At 38.6% G+C, this 15569-nt stretch overlaps 1 protein-coding gene across 5 annotated transcripts in view; it reads right to left on the reverse strand.

The window, feature by feature from the left end:
* Cmss1 (cms1 ribosomal small subunit homolog) overlaps positions 1-15569 on the reverse strand; it is a 407227-nt gene that overhangs the window by 49081 nt on the left and 342577 nt on the right. For 2 of the 5 annotated variants that reach the window (XM_029562601.1, XM_029562603.1), the window contains exon 2: positions 8281-8381. In XM_029562601.1, the coding sequence (XP_029418461.1) occupies positions 8281-8381 (101 nt within the window). The remainder of the gene's footprint in view (positions 1-8280; positions 8382-15569) is intronic. The other 3 variants (XM_029562602.1, XM_029562605.1, XM_029562604.1) reach the window with 3 other exon arrangements.

Consider the following 15569-nt stretch of genomic DNA (forward strand, 5'->3'; position numbering starts at 1 on the left):
AAGAAAAAAGTGATGGGGAGATATGGGAGGTGTTGGAAGGGAGGGAGTGGGCATGGATTTGATCAAAACACCTTATATGCATGAATGACATTCACAATAAAGTGTTTGAACAGTCACAAGAGACAGAATGTTCATGGAAGACTTATTCATAAGAGTTCCAAACAGGAAACAGTTACTGGTGTCTGTCAAAAGAAGAATGAATGAACAAGCTGGCATATTGATATTGATGAATACTGCTCAGTGTTATAAACTGAACACACACACACACATGCATGCTATGAAATATATATGAATACTTCTCTGAAATTCTTACTTTGGAACTGTAACCCCCACTGTCACTGTATTTGTAGATAGAGACTGTAAAGAGAAAAGATTAAATGAGGTCCGATGGGTGGGGCTTTGTCCAATAATTGGTGTTCTTTGAAGAAGTCTAGGAGATACACATTCAGAGAGAAGGCACAATGAGGGGCAGGCCATCTGCAAGCTGAGGAGAGAGGCTTCAGGAGAAACCAGACCTACTGACATGGTGTTTTTTTTTTTTTTTTTGTCTTTTTGAGACAGGGTCTCCCTGTAGCCCCAGCTGTCCTGGAACTCACTATGTAGACCAGGCTGGCCTTGAACTTATAGAGATCCGCCTGCCTCTGCCTCCCAAGTGCTGGGACTACAGGCGTGCACCACGATGCCTGACCGACATGGTGGGTTTTTGAGAAAATATTTTATTATTTTTAAGTGTATGAGTGTATTTGTACTGCCTGCATGTGTGTAAGTGCACCTGTGTTGTACAATCCCGTGGAGGCCAGAAGAGGGCATCAAAATAACCTTGTAGTGAATAAAAGAAGCCTTGAACAAAAGGTAGTATGTTTCTATTAATATGGCAAAACTAATTATACTGGAACTCACTGTGTAGACCAGGCTGGCCTATGAACTCACAGAGATCCACCTGCCTCTGCCTCTCAAGTGCTGGGACTATGTACACACAGAATAGCTGTTACTGTTAGGGCAAGGAGTTTACAGTAGTGACTGACTGACTTGGAGGTGGTATGGAAAGGATTCCGAGGTGGTGGTATTGCTCTTTACCTGATAGGGATTTGTTTTACAGAGTTGTATGCATTTATCAAAATTCATTGAGTGGCATATTCAATATTTGTATATTTATTGTATATTAAGACTTTCTTTTAGTAAGATGAACCCACCCTCCCTGCTGAACTATTGGCAGAATCAATCAGATTCTGGGAAAGGGACAGTCATTGTTTTCATTTATGTTCCCAAAAGTTAGCCTACCAAGTGCCAATGGATAGTTCCAAACCCAGAGTCACACAGAAGAATCCGGTTAGAATTAGTGAGTCATGAAACAAAGCAAAAAGATATGAATATGGGAAAGGGAATTGTAGGAAATTGAGGGAGGATGACAGGAATGAGAGGGTAGAATGCAGTGATATGAAGAGGGAAAGGGGAAGAGTAGGATGGGTTAAATGGGGTGGAGAATGGGAAGGCAGGGCAGAGGAGGGAGTATGGGGAGGGATGAGTAACACTAAGGGCCTTTAGAAAAAGCCATATGGAAACCTACCACCATAGAAGCTTCTTAAAGTATATACACACACATCATAAAAGAGATTAAAAGGAGTTATCCTGTAACAGGGGATGCTGACCCTTCTAGACATCATAGGCAATCGCCTCAATGCCAGGAATGGACTCCCTCCCTAGAACCTGTTGACCAGGGGTCCCACAGACCCTAAAACAATACTGGCGATTATCACTACTCTTGGTTACCCACCAGAACTTGATGGTAAGACCTATTGCTTAAGACCTTATACATGAGCTGTAGAACAAAAAGGAGAAATCAAATTGGGGTTGACTTTAGAGCTTCATATCTATTGGCTAGTGTTCATAGTGCTGGAAAGTGCTCTGCAAGCTACTAGAAGAAAGAAGTAATTGTTAATCTTACCCAGCTATGAATCCTGTGAACTACAACAACTGGCCTGGCAGAATACAGCCACTGGTGCAACAGTGACAGAAATATTATGAGAGTAACCAGCCACTCTCAAATTGGATTTAAAGTCTGCTTCCTAGAATGGACATTGATATCAGCTTTAGGAACCTGAGGCTAGACAGGTCACAGAGCACAGGGGACAGCCTAACACTAGTTTTCTATGATGTAGTTATCATATTAAACTGACTCCTATTGTTATTCCCATAGATTAATGCATCTCTCAATTCTCACCAGAGTAGTTTCCTTAAGCAGCAGATGGTGATTAACACAGAAACCCACAAATGGCTAAAGAGCAGAGAACAGGAGGTTGCAGAGTGCTTATCCCTGAATAGAACACCTATATCAGCCTTTTGCCTCCCAAGGCTCAGGGATCATTGTGTAAGAGGGGGCAGAAAGATTTTAAGAGCCACAGGTGGTGGATGACCACAAGGAAACAAAGTTTTCCAGACAGCTGGTCAGTTATTCATATGAACTCACAGCAATGGTGACAGCACATACAAGTCCCATGCAAGCTCAAAGAAGACAAAATCCCAGCATAGACACTGGGAAATGGGTAAGAACCCCTAATCCAACTAAGGAAAATTCCACAACCAATGACTGTTGGGAGGGGAAGAGACAGTCTCTTTCGAGGATGGGACTCTTGGTAGGTTAACCAGGCTCCAGTGATAGACCCACACTGAAAGACATTTGGGGACAGAAATTAGATTCTATAGGCTATGTATATAAAGTGCACATTAAGTTGGATGGGTGCAACAAGGGGAGGTGTGAATAGGGGAGAGGATCTATATATCATCAAATTATATGGCATAAAAATAACAAAAAAATCCAATAACGTCAACAAAAGAGACGGAAGTTGAGAGTCATCAGAATACATTACATACATGTATGAAATTGACAAAGAACAAATTTACTCAATAAATGAAAGAAAAAAAATAATTTTGTTTTCCTTTTTTTTTTTTTTTTGAGTGCTAGTGACTGAACCCAGGGTCTTGTCCATGTTAGGCAAACACTTGGCTATTGAGCTATACCCAGCATGATAATTAAAAACGTTTATTTCTTGAGAATTTCCTACATATATATATAAAGTGTTTTGATCAAGTCCACCCCCATTCCTTCCCTTCCAACCCCTCACCCACATTATTTCCTTCCAATTTCTTTTTTAAACCCACTGAGTTCACTTAGTGCTGCCAGTATGTACCTACATGCTAAATGTAGGGTCATCTACTGGAGCATGGGTGATCTCTCAGGGGCTGCATCCTTAAAGAGAACTGACTGTCTCTCTCCCAGAAGCCATCAACTGCCAATAGCTGCTCTAGGGGTGGGAGTTTGTGATAGCATCCTGCTTCTACCAGCACAATAATTCTAAAACAAAGATTAAACAGTACTAACTGAAGCGCATGCTGAAGAACCTAGGAAGAATGTAATGATTTTGCAAACTTTGAAATGTGTACAAAAAAGGTGATTGATCGATAGGGGCCTAAATATACTGGCCCTTAAATCGTTGACTTCGAAGATACTGAGAGTGAGGGGTTGTACAATGTAATTATCTTACTAGAAATTAGAAAGGGTTTCTAACGTGATGGGTGATTTAGCTCAGGAGATTTTGAAATAGTGTTGAAGGAATCACCTATTTTTTTGTATGTGGGGGCTTAGAGTAAAATACAAAAGGGAAGAATTAAATTGAGAAGACTGTAAATGCTATCAAGGTGTAACTGCAAAATATGAACAAAGGGGGTGTCTTATAGTTCAACAGTCCCTTTATCAACAGGGGTGGGCTACATTCTAAGACCACCAGTGATGCTTGGTATCATCAGCAATACCAAATTCAGGATATACTTTTTTTTCTATGCACACTTTTAATAGGGTTTAATTTATAAATTATGCACAGTTAGACTAAAACAGCTAACAAAATAGAATATAAATGTAAATGTCTTTCTTTCAAAATTTCATTGTACTGTATACTCTTACCTTAGATGTGAAAAGATACAATATCTATGTAAAATGAGGTGAAGGACACAGACACTGTGACATAGTGGGAGGCTACTGTGTAAGGGTTACTTGAACACAAGCACTGTGACACCACCACAGTCCAAGAGACAACTGAGACAGCTAGTAAGCGCTGGGTAGGTAGTACCCAACATGGACACACTGGCCAAAGTGATGATGCACACCCTGCGTGAGTGAAGGACGGCATGAGATTTCATCATGCTACTCAGAGTGGCATGCAATTTAAAAACTATTCTTGGGGAGTGCACAGGCCACAGGGGTGAACCTACTACATTATTTTGATAAACGGACATAGATAGTATCACACTGCCATCTAAATTCATGCCTCAATATCTACAGATATTAGTGAAGCTCTCAGATCTCATCAGAGAAGTTTCTTTGTGCAGTGGATGGTGGTTAATGCAGAAACTCACAACTGGTCAAAGTACAGAGGATAAGTGTCTATAGAGTGCTCAGCCACAAACATGACATCAGTGTCGCCCCTTGTTGCCCAAGGCTCAGGAACCACTGTGGAACATGGGATGGGAGGGCTGTAAGAGCCAGAAGTTGAGGAAAAAGGAGCAAAACAGTCTTCTGCATGTGACAGGATCACATCCTCTGAATGTCATAGGATGACTGGACTCATAAATTCACAGCAGCTGTGGTTGCCTGCACAAGACTTGTACAAGGTCAAGCCAAGGAACACTCTAGCATGGAGAGGGAAGGGGTTTATGAGCCCCCACCCCTAACTGAGGACCTATGGACAGATGATGGCTTTCAGGGGAGGAAAGAGTCAGTTTTCTTTAAGAGTATGGCCCTTGGTAGGTCGACCAGGTAGTGGATGGCCCCACAGTCATGACTATATAGGCAGCACAAATTAGATTCAGTGGGTCATGAAAAAAACAGTCAACACAAAGTTGGGAGGGGGTAGGCAGAGAATGGATGAATCTGTGACAAGTTGGTGAGAAATGCAGGGTGAATGTGATAAAAATAAATTGCATGCATGTTTTCTCAAGGAATTAATAAAATATATAAAAGAATCTGTTCTAGATTGTTCCATTAAAAAATTGAAAATTAAAATAAAAACAATAGAAAACAAAACCATGAATTAAAGGAAGTACTTTTATACTGTTCAGTCCCATAAGAATGCAAACAAAATTTGGGGTGTACTTCAGAGACTTTTTTGGTTTCCAAATATGCCTGTAGGAAACTTAAAGGGTTTGGTCTCCCTGATGTCTCAGTTAAGGGCCCAGAATATAGAGAGTTTATGGGGAAAAGATTTATTGATGTGACTTCTGCCTATGGAGTAAATCAATTTCTAGATGATTCCTGGTCATCCTGATCCCTGTCTAATGCCCCTTTGCTACACTTTCCTTTGACTTCGGACTAACAGAATATGGCAGAAGAGGCATTAACTCTGAGTTGGCCTTTGTCTTGGGGATTCTTGCTTAGTCCTTTCAAATCCAGTTGCAAAGCTGTGAGGGAACCCCATGGAGAGGCACAAGAAGAAAGGCACAGAGGCCTGAGAACAACCACAGCAAGGTAGACTCTCCATTTGAGAACCTACTCAGTCCACAACTTGAGTGGCATCTGATGAAAGATGTAACATCACAGCTACTTAGCTAAACAGTGATAATAGAAACAGAATGTTAATTAGGGTGCAATTTGTTATGTAAGAACAGAATGACACAAAGAACAGATTCAAGACACTTATGGAAAAGAAAGGATAATTAGAATATATTGGACATAATTCTGTTTTAACAAGAATCAAGAATGATTTTGGATATAAAGAGTGAAAGAAACATGAAAAAAAAAAAAAACAATGTTCAGAAACAGTAAGAGATTACAGTAGCAAGTAATGGAGAGTACCAAGTTGATGGGAAATGCACCCTTGCAGAGGATTCCTTTACAGTCGTTGGATAAACAAAAGCCTAGCTGAAGGGAAAAGAAATGTAGTGCGGTCTCTGCAGGGGAAAGGAGGGAAGGGTCATGGAACCACCGAAGGGCTAGTGACATCATTCAGGCAGTAATGAAAAGTCACGAAATCCCTAGCAAGGGCTTACATTCTGGGAACCATAATTACAAAGTCAACAGGGCTGGCTCTGAAATGACTGATGTCCAGGAGGGAAGAGGGTGATGCAATTTCTAAAAGTAGGGAAATTCATCATTTGGTCTTGGAAGCAATACTGGAGAAAAAGAAATGCTGGCAAATCTTTACAGTCAAATTATTAAGCAGGCCAAGGATACTTATTTAGATGTGAAATGGGGACTGGAGATATAGCTCAGTGGTACAGCACCTGCCTAGCATGTGCAAGGCCCTAGGTTTAATCTTCAATACAAAAGGAAGAAGGAGGAGGAGGAAGAGGAGGAAAGAGAGGAAGGAGGAGGAGGAGAACAACAATAGAAATAATACCGTGAAATGGTTGGTAGAGATAACACTTGCATGTCTTAAAAACATCTCCTGGAACAGGGACCTCTGGCTGACTAGATTTACCAGAAGGGCAGACAGGGGGGAATGGATGGGGGTGCTGACAGCACAGTGGACAGTGGCAGGGATAGCAGAGTATGGAGGCTCTAGTGGGAGAGGAAGGCTGTCTACCTGACGAGTTTGTATTCATGCTCAGATGCCGAGGAGCTCAGAAGGTGGGTGACTGTGACCAGTGATAGTCATGTATATAGAGATTGGAAATGCATGTGAAAACATCTCAATGTCAATTGCCTTGGAATGAATTTTTCTGTATGAAACTGTGTGTTTTGACAATGCAGTGGAGATCTTTTTTAAACGTTGGAACCTTATTTAATTTTATGTCTTATAGAGTTTATAATGAGTAAAAGATTATATAAGCGTAATAATTCATCTGTAAACCTAGAAATGTACAGCCAATTTTGAAAGAGATGTATCCTAGCTCAGAAAAATGTTATTGAATAGGTTAATGCTGTTGTAATGAAATGCTTCTTTTAATTAAAATAAAAATATATATAAAAGTATAAATATTTAAATATGTTACTTAGGATACGAGACACACTGGTGGTGTGGACTCAGCAAAACAAATGTGGGGCCCAGTCTGGAAAAGACGGTAAATACCATTAATCTCAACAGACGCTCCTACCTGACGATATTAAAACCTAAATGTACATCATAGCTGACATCATGTTAGGCAGTTCTTGAACACATCTAAAGAAAAAGTAAAGGAGCAACAACTAAGCAGATTTGAAAAAAATTCAAAATTTTAACACCATAAAACATTCTTTTTCTCTTTTATGATGTGAGAAAAATTATAATCACTTAGAAAATATATATCTAGTCACATCTGCTTAAATAAGTGCTCAACAGTAGCGCTCAGTACTGTAGTGGACATAGAAGAAACTGTGGCCCTCAGGCACTTATGAACCATATGGTGACTCAGGCACCACATGTATAAATAAGTAGAGAAAGATTCTAGAAAGCACAATGTGCCTGAGAAGAAAGTCTTGAGGTGATGAGATGATTTCTAGAGAAAGACGAGAGGGGGACAAAGAACACAGGGGAGCCATAAGTGTCAATGGGATGGTGTGGGCTGTCTAGAAAGAGGAGACACGCAGGTCTCTAATGTCCATGTGGGAGAACCTTTCAGAGAGGAATGAATGGGAGGAAGATCAAAGAGAGGTCTGGAGGAGGTATACTAGGTCTTAAGACTCCTAGGGTCTTCTGTAAGCTGCAGTGTCAGGGAAGTAATGGCTCTCCAACTGGGACTGTAATCTCAGTTGCATGCATATGGTGATGTTCTGTATCTTTATGGTATGTGTTTTCTCTTAGGAACTATGTCCAAACAAGGCTGAATTTTCAATCAGAATGTGATATAAAAATCTAGGTTATCATTACTGTGAAATACATTTTCTACAGCAAAAATATAATTAAATAAACCAGGGGGAGGAGCTAGACAGATGGCTCAGTGGTTAAGAGCACTGGCTGCTCTTGCAGAGGACCCGGGTTTGATTCCCAGGACCCACATGGCAGCTAACAACCACCTACAACTCCAGCTCCAGGGGATCTGATGCCCTCTTCTGACCTCTGAAAGCAATGCATGATACAGGCGTACTTACATACATGGAGGCAATACATTCATACACATAAAATAAAAATAATAAAAAAAATATTAAAAAAAAGGCCTTCCTGGTTTATAATTAAGGAAACATGGTATTTTCATAGGCAAAGAAAGTAAAAGATTCTCACAAGTTCCAGTAACAACTGATGCTAGGGCAAAGGAAATGCTACAGAAGGGCCAAAGAGGAGGACTCCAGAACCCGGCAACTGTGGTGCTTACGGTAGCTATCACCTGTTTGGTTTTCTTTGATGGCTCAGGAATTGGAGTTGTTTCCTGCTGTGTCATTTCTGCATCTCTTCCTTCTTCACCATCTGATGCTTCTAGGAAACAGAAAGCACAAAAATTAAAAAAAATTGTCTCTCCTTTTAGTGCAACCTCGGAACTACTGTTGCAGAGGTTTCAATCTCTTGATTTCATAATGCTTCCTCTAAGAAGTTGAATTTAAGGGAAATTATCTAAATTGGAGACAGATGTAAGCATTCAGATTCCAGTCTTGTTTATGATCTGAAAAATGAAAGATCACCTAGCATTACGGAATGTTTAATCTTATAACGCTCATTGTTATGGTTTGGGTATGAAATGTCCCCCATAGTGCAGTTGAGAAGTGGTGCAACATCTGGAAGGTGGGGCTAAGTTCAAAGAAGTAGGTTACTGGGAGGGGTTAAGGTGTGCCCTTCATTGGGATACCTGGCTCTGATGCTCTAGGGGTTAAGCCTGCCAAGACTGAAAATTTTAACATATTTTATTGTGTGTCTGTATACCGTCTTCAGAGGCTGCAAAAAACACTAGCATAAGTATGACATTACTACTACTCAACAGTGTAGAAAGTCCTAACTTGTTTTATATACAAACTAAAAAAAAAAATCAATAAATAAATGGACAAGTGGTAACTCACCACTGTTTTTCCTCTGATATTATCCCAGTGGGATGGGAAAGACAACTTTATTACGATCAGGAGAACTTAGAACTTAAGACTCCCAAGGTGGTCTCCATTTGTGCTACAGAGTAGATGAGGCAAACCCATCTAGGGCTGAAAATCCCATCTCCATCCTTGATCATCTGTGAAAACACCCTTGTAGGTGGAGGAAGAATTAAGGGCATCACTATAGCCTACCTAGGTTAAGGTCTAGGCCTTTGGTGATAAAGATGGGGCCATAGATTTTTCTGTAGTGCTTACCTTGAGTGAAGTAGTTACTGTATAAAAATTTTCAGTCTTGGCAGGCTTAACCCCTAGAGCGTCAGAGCCAGGTATCCCAATGAAGGGCACACCTTAACCCCTCCCAGTAACCTACTTCTTTGAACTTAGCCCCACCTTCCAGATGTTGCACCACTTCTCAACTGCACTATGGGGGACATTTCATACCCAAACCATAACAATGAGCGTTAAAATTATGAAAGTGAGATCCCCCAGAACATTCAAGTAACCCATGGGAAGACAGGAAAAAGAAAACACGTGAAAAATCATGATCAAACAAACAAAAATGGCAGATTCACATTTCAATATATCAATCATTATATTAAAAATAAATTGCCTAGACATACTACTTTAAAGACAAAGATTGATAGACTGGATTTTTAAAAAGATCTAACTAGATTCTGTAAGAAGCTTAATTCAAATATAACAAAACAGGCAAGTTCAAAGGGTTAGAAGAACGGGCCAAAGGAAAGTAAAAATAGACTGCATAACAAAGAACTTTACTTGAAGACTGAGAGGAACCTTATACAATGATAAAAGGGTGAATCTTCCAAGAGGGCATAGCATCTAAACATGTGTGTACCGAATAGTGGCGCTACAAAATATGTGGAAGTAAAGCCTGATATATATGAAAGAAGTAGATCAACCTATGATTCAGTTGCAGACATTTACAATCCTCTCTGAAAAACGGAGAGGACGATTAATTAAATAAGCAAAGATACAGAATTAAGAAACATCAGCATCTGAGCAAATATGTAGAATACACCGATCAATAGCAGAATATATACTCAATTGTCATGGAACGTAAATCAAGATAATCTACGCTATAGTTTATAGTTATATCATAAAATATCAATGAATTTGAGAACTGAAATTGAAAAAAATCACATATAAAAACTTACAGTGTAAGCCAGGCACGGTGGCACAAACCTTTAGTCTCAGCACTCTGGAGGCAGAGGCAAGTGCATCTCTGTGAGACTGAGGCCAGCTTGGTTTACATAGTAAGTTCCAGGCCAGGTGGGGCTACTGGGAAAGCCTCTCTTAAAAACCAAACCAAACCAAACCAAACTAAACCAAACCAAACCAAAACAAACCAACCAAACCAAACCAACAAAAACAGTGAGCATTATACTTAATAATGACAGACTGCATACTGTACTTGATTTGTAACAAGGCAAGGATGTCAGCTCTCCTCAGACTTGTTCAACATAGTGCCATAGGTTTTAATGAGTATAATATAACAAGAAAAGGAAATGAAAAGGCACAAACACTGGAAAAGAAGAACATAAACTGCCCCTATTTGCCGATGATATAGTTGCTTACATAAAATAAAAAAAACTGTCTAGAAATCTGAAGGCCTTCTTTCATATAAAAATTCTTACACTGGCTTGTATACTGGGCTCTCCTTTTTCTTCTCTACCAGCCCATCTTCATTGGGGACCCCTCAGTTCAGCTGTGGATGACTACATAGACCCTCTCCTTCCTCTTGTCTCCACACTTCTTTCAAGATCATTCTTTCTATATGGTTTCTAGCCTGTAACCTATAGACTAGTACACAACTTTATTCTACCTCAAGGTATCTACTGGTGTTGAATAAATGTTAGGCTTTCTCTCTGTCTCTTTGTCTGAACCATGTACTTTCTGAGAGTCTGCATGAGTGCCTAAAGTACCAACTCAGGTTTGGATTGAAATTAAAAAGCACACACACGCACATACACACACACACACACACACGCATGTATGTATATATGTATGCAGTTTTACTTACCTTTTTACTATAGAAGTAACATATAGCTGTTATGAAAATATTAAATCTTTTATATGAATATCCTCATATGCTAGTATTAGCTTTAACAGTAATTTAAAGTAAAAAGAATGACCTACAAGTAAATAATTGGGAGGATCAATCCTACAAGCACTTAAGGATCAAATAATGATCTTAACAAAATTTCTGAACTTTATAGTTTCTATTTCCTAGAATTTGTTAGCTGTAGAATATAGTGTATAGCTGGCCAATCTAGTTGGAAATAAATAATATATTTGAAAGACTCATACCCATAAGAAATACTTAAAATAAATACCCTGTTAACCAAATAGTTCAAATCTGAGTTACTTCTTGTTCCAAAAAAATTATTTCATCTTCTGAAGCTTTTAACATAAAAATGAGATCATCTCATCACTGTAGGTTGAGTACACTAGTTGTTTCCTTAGACTGTGACATTTTTTGATTCCAAAAGAGGAAATTGATTTTCTGAAATAAAGATGCTAGTTCTGTGATTTCCATTAAGAGAATATTGAAATAAAGTACAAAGATCCAACCTAGCCAGCCTGGCTCCAGAACCCTGGTTCCACAGGACTGCAGGGATGTGAGGTGACGCCAGCCCTGTCCCACTCAGTCCCTGTAGATCATTTAGCCTGTGAAGTGGAGTCACTATGACAGCGCTGCATTTCCCCAACTCCCTCAGGACTTTAAAAACCACAAAACCAGATGGGATTGGTTGAATTTTTCCAAACAAAGAGGCAAGTACAATGTCCTTTTTTGACCCATGGCAACAGTACCAATTGAAACATTTCTTTTTCTCAACACTTGCCTTTATCTAAGTATCTGAAGTTCTATTTCCCAGAATGTAGGCCCTCAGAGGGATGCTGGTAATGGGATCAGACAGATGTTCTTTAAAAGTTTGTAAAAGACAAAATTTATCACAGTCCATTAAGACCACCATTTCACAGCAGCAATTACAGTTGACATGGTTTCAGGCATAAACCCTTTTTCTTTTTTTTTCCAATTTTTATAAAAACTTTATTGAGAATTTCATACATGCATATAAGGTGTTTTGATCAAATCCATGCCCACTCCCTCCCCTCCAACATCCCCCCCGCTCTGAAGAGGTAACCCTAAAATCTTTTAAGGATTAGATACAAGCTCCCAAATACTTTTGACATTTTTGGCCTTTGGAACAGAGTATGTAAATATTTTGACAAAAAGAATGTGACATGAGACATGAAGAACTTTAAAGGTCAGGTCAAATGACAATGTTGATTATGCCACTGTGATTGGATATAGATTTGCTTATTGATTCCTTGCTATGAACAATAAAGCAATCAACACATATTTATCATTTGCTATTCACTACCCACTGCACTTAATTACATAGTTAAGCACAATATTTATGTTTCTAACATTTACCCTCTTCTGAGTGGTATCAATCTCCATGTTTCATTATTATATTGGATATTTAAATTCACAGAGGGCTCAGCTTGTCTTTCTAGCGCAGGTTTTCTCTTTTTACGTTTTTTGCTTTGATTTATTCCATGCTTGGAAAACTCTGGGAAGCCATAGCCAACCCTCCTGCCTCCTTCATTATTTTGAACATGACTTCTTTTTTTAAAAAAAATATTTATTATTTTATGTGTATTAGTGTATTGCCTGCATGTATATAAGTTCACCTGTGTTGTACAATGCCCACAGAGGTCAGAGAGGCTGTCCATGAACCATGAATAGGAGATGTGAAGGAGAAATAAAGGCAAGAGTAATTAGCATTACAAGTTCTAGATAGGGAATTAGAAAAAAGTCAGAACAGGGCAATTTTTCAAATGTTCATATGAGAGTCCATTGGATCCTTTTTCTTATTCAAAGTAATTTCTTGGCTTCTGTCAGTATCACTAGCACTCTGCCAGATTTGGTTACACAGAAGGACCATCCTAAGAAACAGAAACAAAACCCCCCAAAACCTGTTTGCCCTAATACCTAATTTTATATTGGTAATTTAATTTCTTAATTCTTTTACAGAGAGCCCCCGCCCAAATAGTTTCAGCTTCAAGCCTCACAGAACTCTAGACTTGTCCTGATGAGCAAACTTGCTGAGCTCATACTGGAGACTAGAAGAAGACAAATTACTGAAACAAACAACATGGCTGAATTTCAGAAAGATGCTGCTGGGCAAAAGAAACTAGACTCTCAGGGTGTGCTGGTGGCATAGGGTAATTCTAGCACTTATGAGGTGGAGGTGGACAACTGGGAGTTTCAAGGTCATCCTCAGCTACATAAGACAGTTTGAGGACAGCCTATGCTACATGAGACCTTGCTTCTATACCCTCAAAAGAAAAGAGCTAGACTCAACTGGCTATACTACGTATGATTCCATTTACTTAATGTCCCACGAAAGACAAAATATAGGGTCATAAAATATGAGTAGTTATCAAGCACTGTAGATGGTGACTACTGATCAGCAATGGAAATGTTCTATATTTTTTTGTGTGTATGGCAGTGACTATACAATTTTATGTATAAATCATAATTCACAGAGCTGTATTATAAAAATGTGAATTTCATTATGTATAATTTGTTTCTTAATAAATCTGTTTTAAGAAGAACGTTAGAAACTGTTAGTAATTTGTAACACCTGTCCAACATGACCCAACTATAAGTAGAGATGGGATCTGAACTCCAGCTATTTTAATCCAGAGCCCAGGATCTTTAGTCCAAATTCTCTCCTGCTAAGAGGCTCTTCGTTGCTTTTATTTTAAAACTAGGAATAAGTCTTGAATCTAACACAAAGCTTTTCCCCCCATGCATTTATTGACATGATTACATGTTTTTTTTGCATATACTTTATTAATGTCGTGACAGAAAATACATTTTCTAATGTTAAGCCAGCTTTGTTATTCTCAGAATAAACCTCAGCTGGTTGGATTTGTTTTGAAGATTTTTTTTCATCAATGTTAACTCAAATTGATATGATTGTTTTTCCTAGTAGTTTCTCGTTTAGGTTGTGAGGTAAAAAGACCTTGGAAACATCTCTTTTTTATGGCCTGAAAAAAACAGTACAGTATTGCAACTATCTGTTCCTTGAAATTTGGTAAAAATTAATCTACAAACCAGCATAATAAATATTTTTGAGTATGTTTTAAAGCTGTGCTTCAATTTCTAAGGACTATTTGATTATTTAGGTTTTCCTATTTCTTCGTAATTCAGTTTTGATGGTCCCCCCGCCCCCCCGCAGGTAATTGGCAATTTATTCTCTATCTTTTTAAGTTGGAAACTGGGCCCACTGAGTTTTTATTTTGATATAAGCATTCACTCCAAGTTTAATTTAAGCTGAATAGTGCCACAGTAGGAGTAAAGGCCATTAAACTATTTTCCTCTGGTCAAGAAAAAGAAATCTCTGGCCTAGGTGGAGAACTAACACTCCAGATGGGCAGGGTCAGTGCTTTGTCTAATGGATCACTCCTGAAGAAGACATGACCACCCTTAGGAAGGTGAGGTCATTTCAAGCTATGCTGAAGAGATAGGCAGGGTAATTACAGATGTCCAGACATGCAACTTGGCAAGTCTGCCCACTTTTCTGAGTTATACTTTTCAGAAAAGCATAACGTTCTCTTTTTTTACACTCTATCTCTTTTTAAGCATGCTTTCCCTAACACCTGGGGCTTCCTTGTTCTTTCTTTAAAGTTTCCCTCCCTGCCATGTTGTTGCCTACCACCATGTGCTGATCTCTATGATGGCTTATTTCAAACAGCATGGCTTTTTTCTCTTTCTCTTCTCCATTCTTCTCCTCTGGGAAGTTGCTGAGATTTATGCTTTGGCTGCCCAGGGATTTTTCTTTGAAACTCGAATAAAATTGTTTTCAAGCTTTGGTTTGAATCTATTCTTTTATTAATGAGACTAAGAACTCCAAGAGGGGCTCCCCCATTTCCCTAGTATCATCGGGCGACCACAAAGTGACTTCTCAAAATTTCTAGTAACAATAGCATATGTTTTAGTAGTACAGCATTTTTTATAATTATTTCATTATAAATTTTTTTGTGTGAAAAAGTCCTTAAGAAAAAAATTTAGTTAACAAAAAAATTTAACGAGTTTCACTTAGCAAAATACACCCAAAAGGAAATCACAGTACAAAGAAAGCTTTAACTCAAGGCCTCACCAATTCCTATAGTATTAGTATTGTGTCTCAATTCTCAAAACTATCTTTTAAAAAGGTTAAACTTAACTTAAAAGATTTAAATGAAAGTATAAACTAGAATGAACATGAGAAATGCTTATATTTGAATCAGGGTATCTAGCACCTTTGAGTTTGCCAAAAAAGTACATCTCCCCAATGTGTTCACTCTGGTGTGCTATAAAAGATCCACACTTAGCATACTTAAACTACTTTAATTTAGATAACATCACTCTGAAGTATACTACCAAAATGTTAATTGAGAAAAGTGGAAAAATTTTTTTTAGTTTTCTCAATATTACATGCTAGTAGAAAAGTTTGCATGAGAAACACTGAAGAGGTCATTTTTTAATCCAGATTTCACAAACTCATGG

This window comes from Nannospalax galili, unplaced genomic scaffold (assembly GCF_000622305.1).
Source record: "Nannospalax galili isolate Female #2095 unplaced genomic scaffold, S.galili_v1.0 scaffold355, whole genome shotgun sequence".
NCBI classification, from domain to species: Eukaryota; Metazoa; Chordata; class Mammalia; order Rodentia; family Spalacidae; genus Nannospalax; species Nannospalax galili.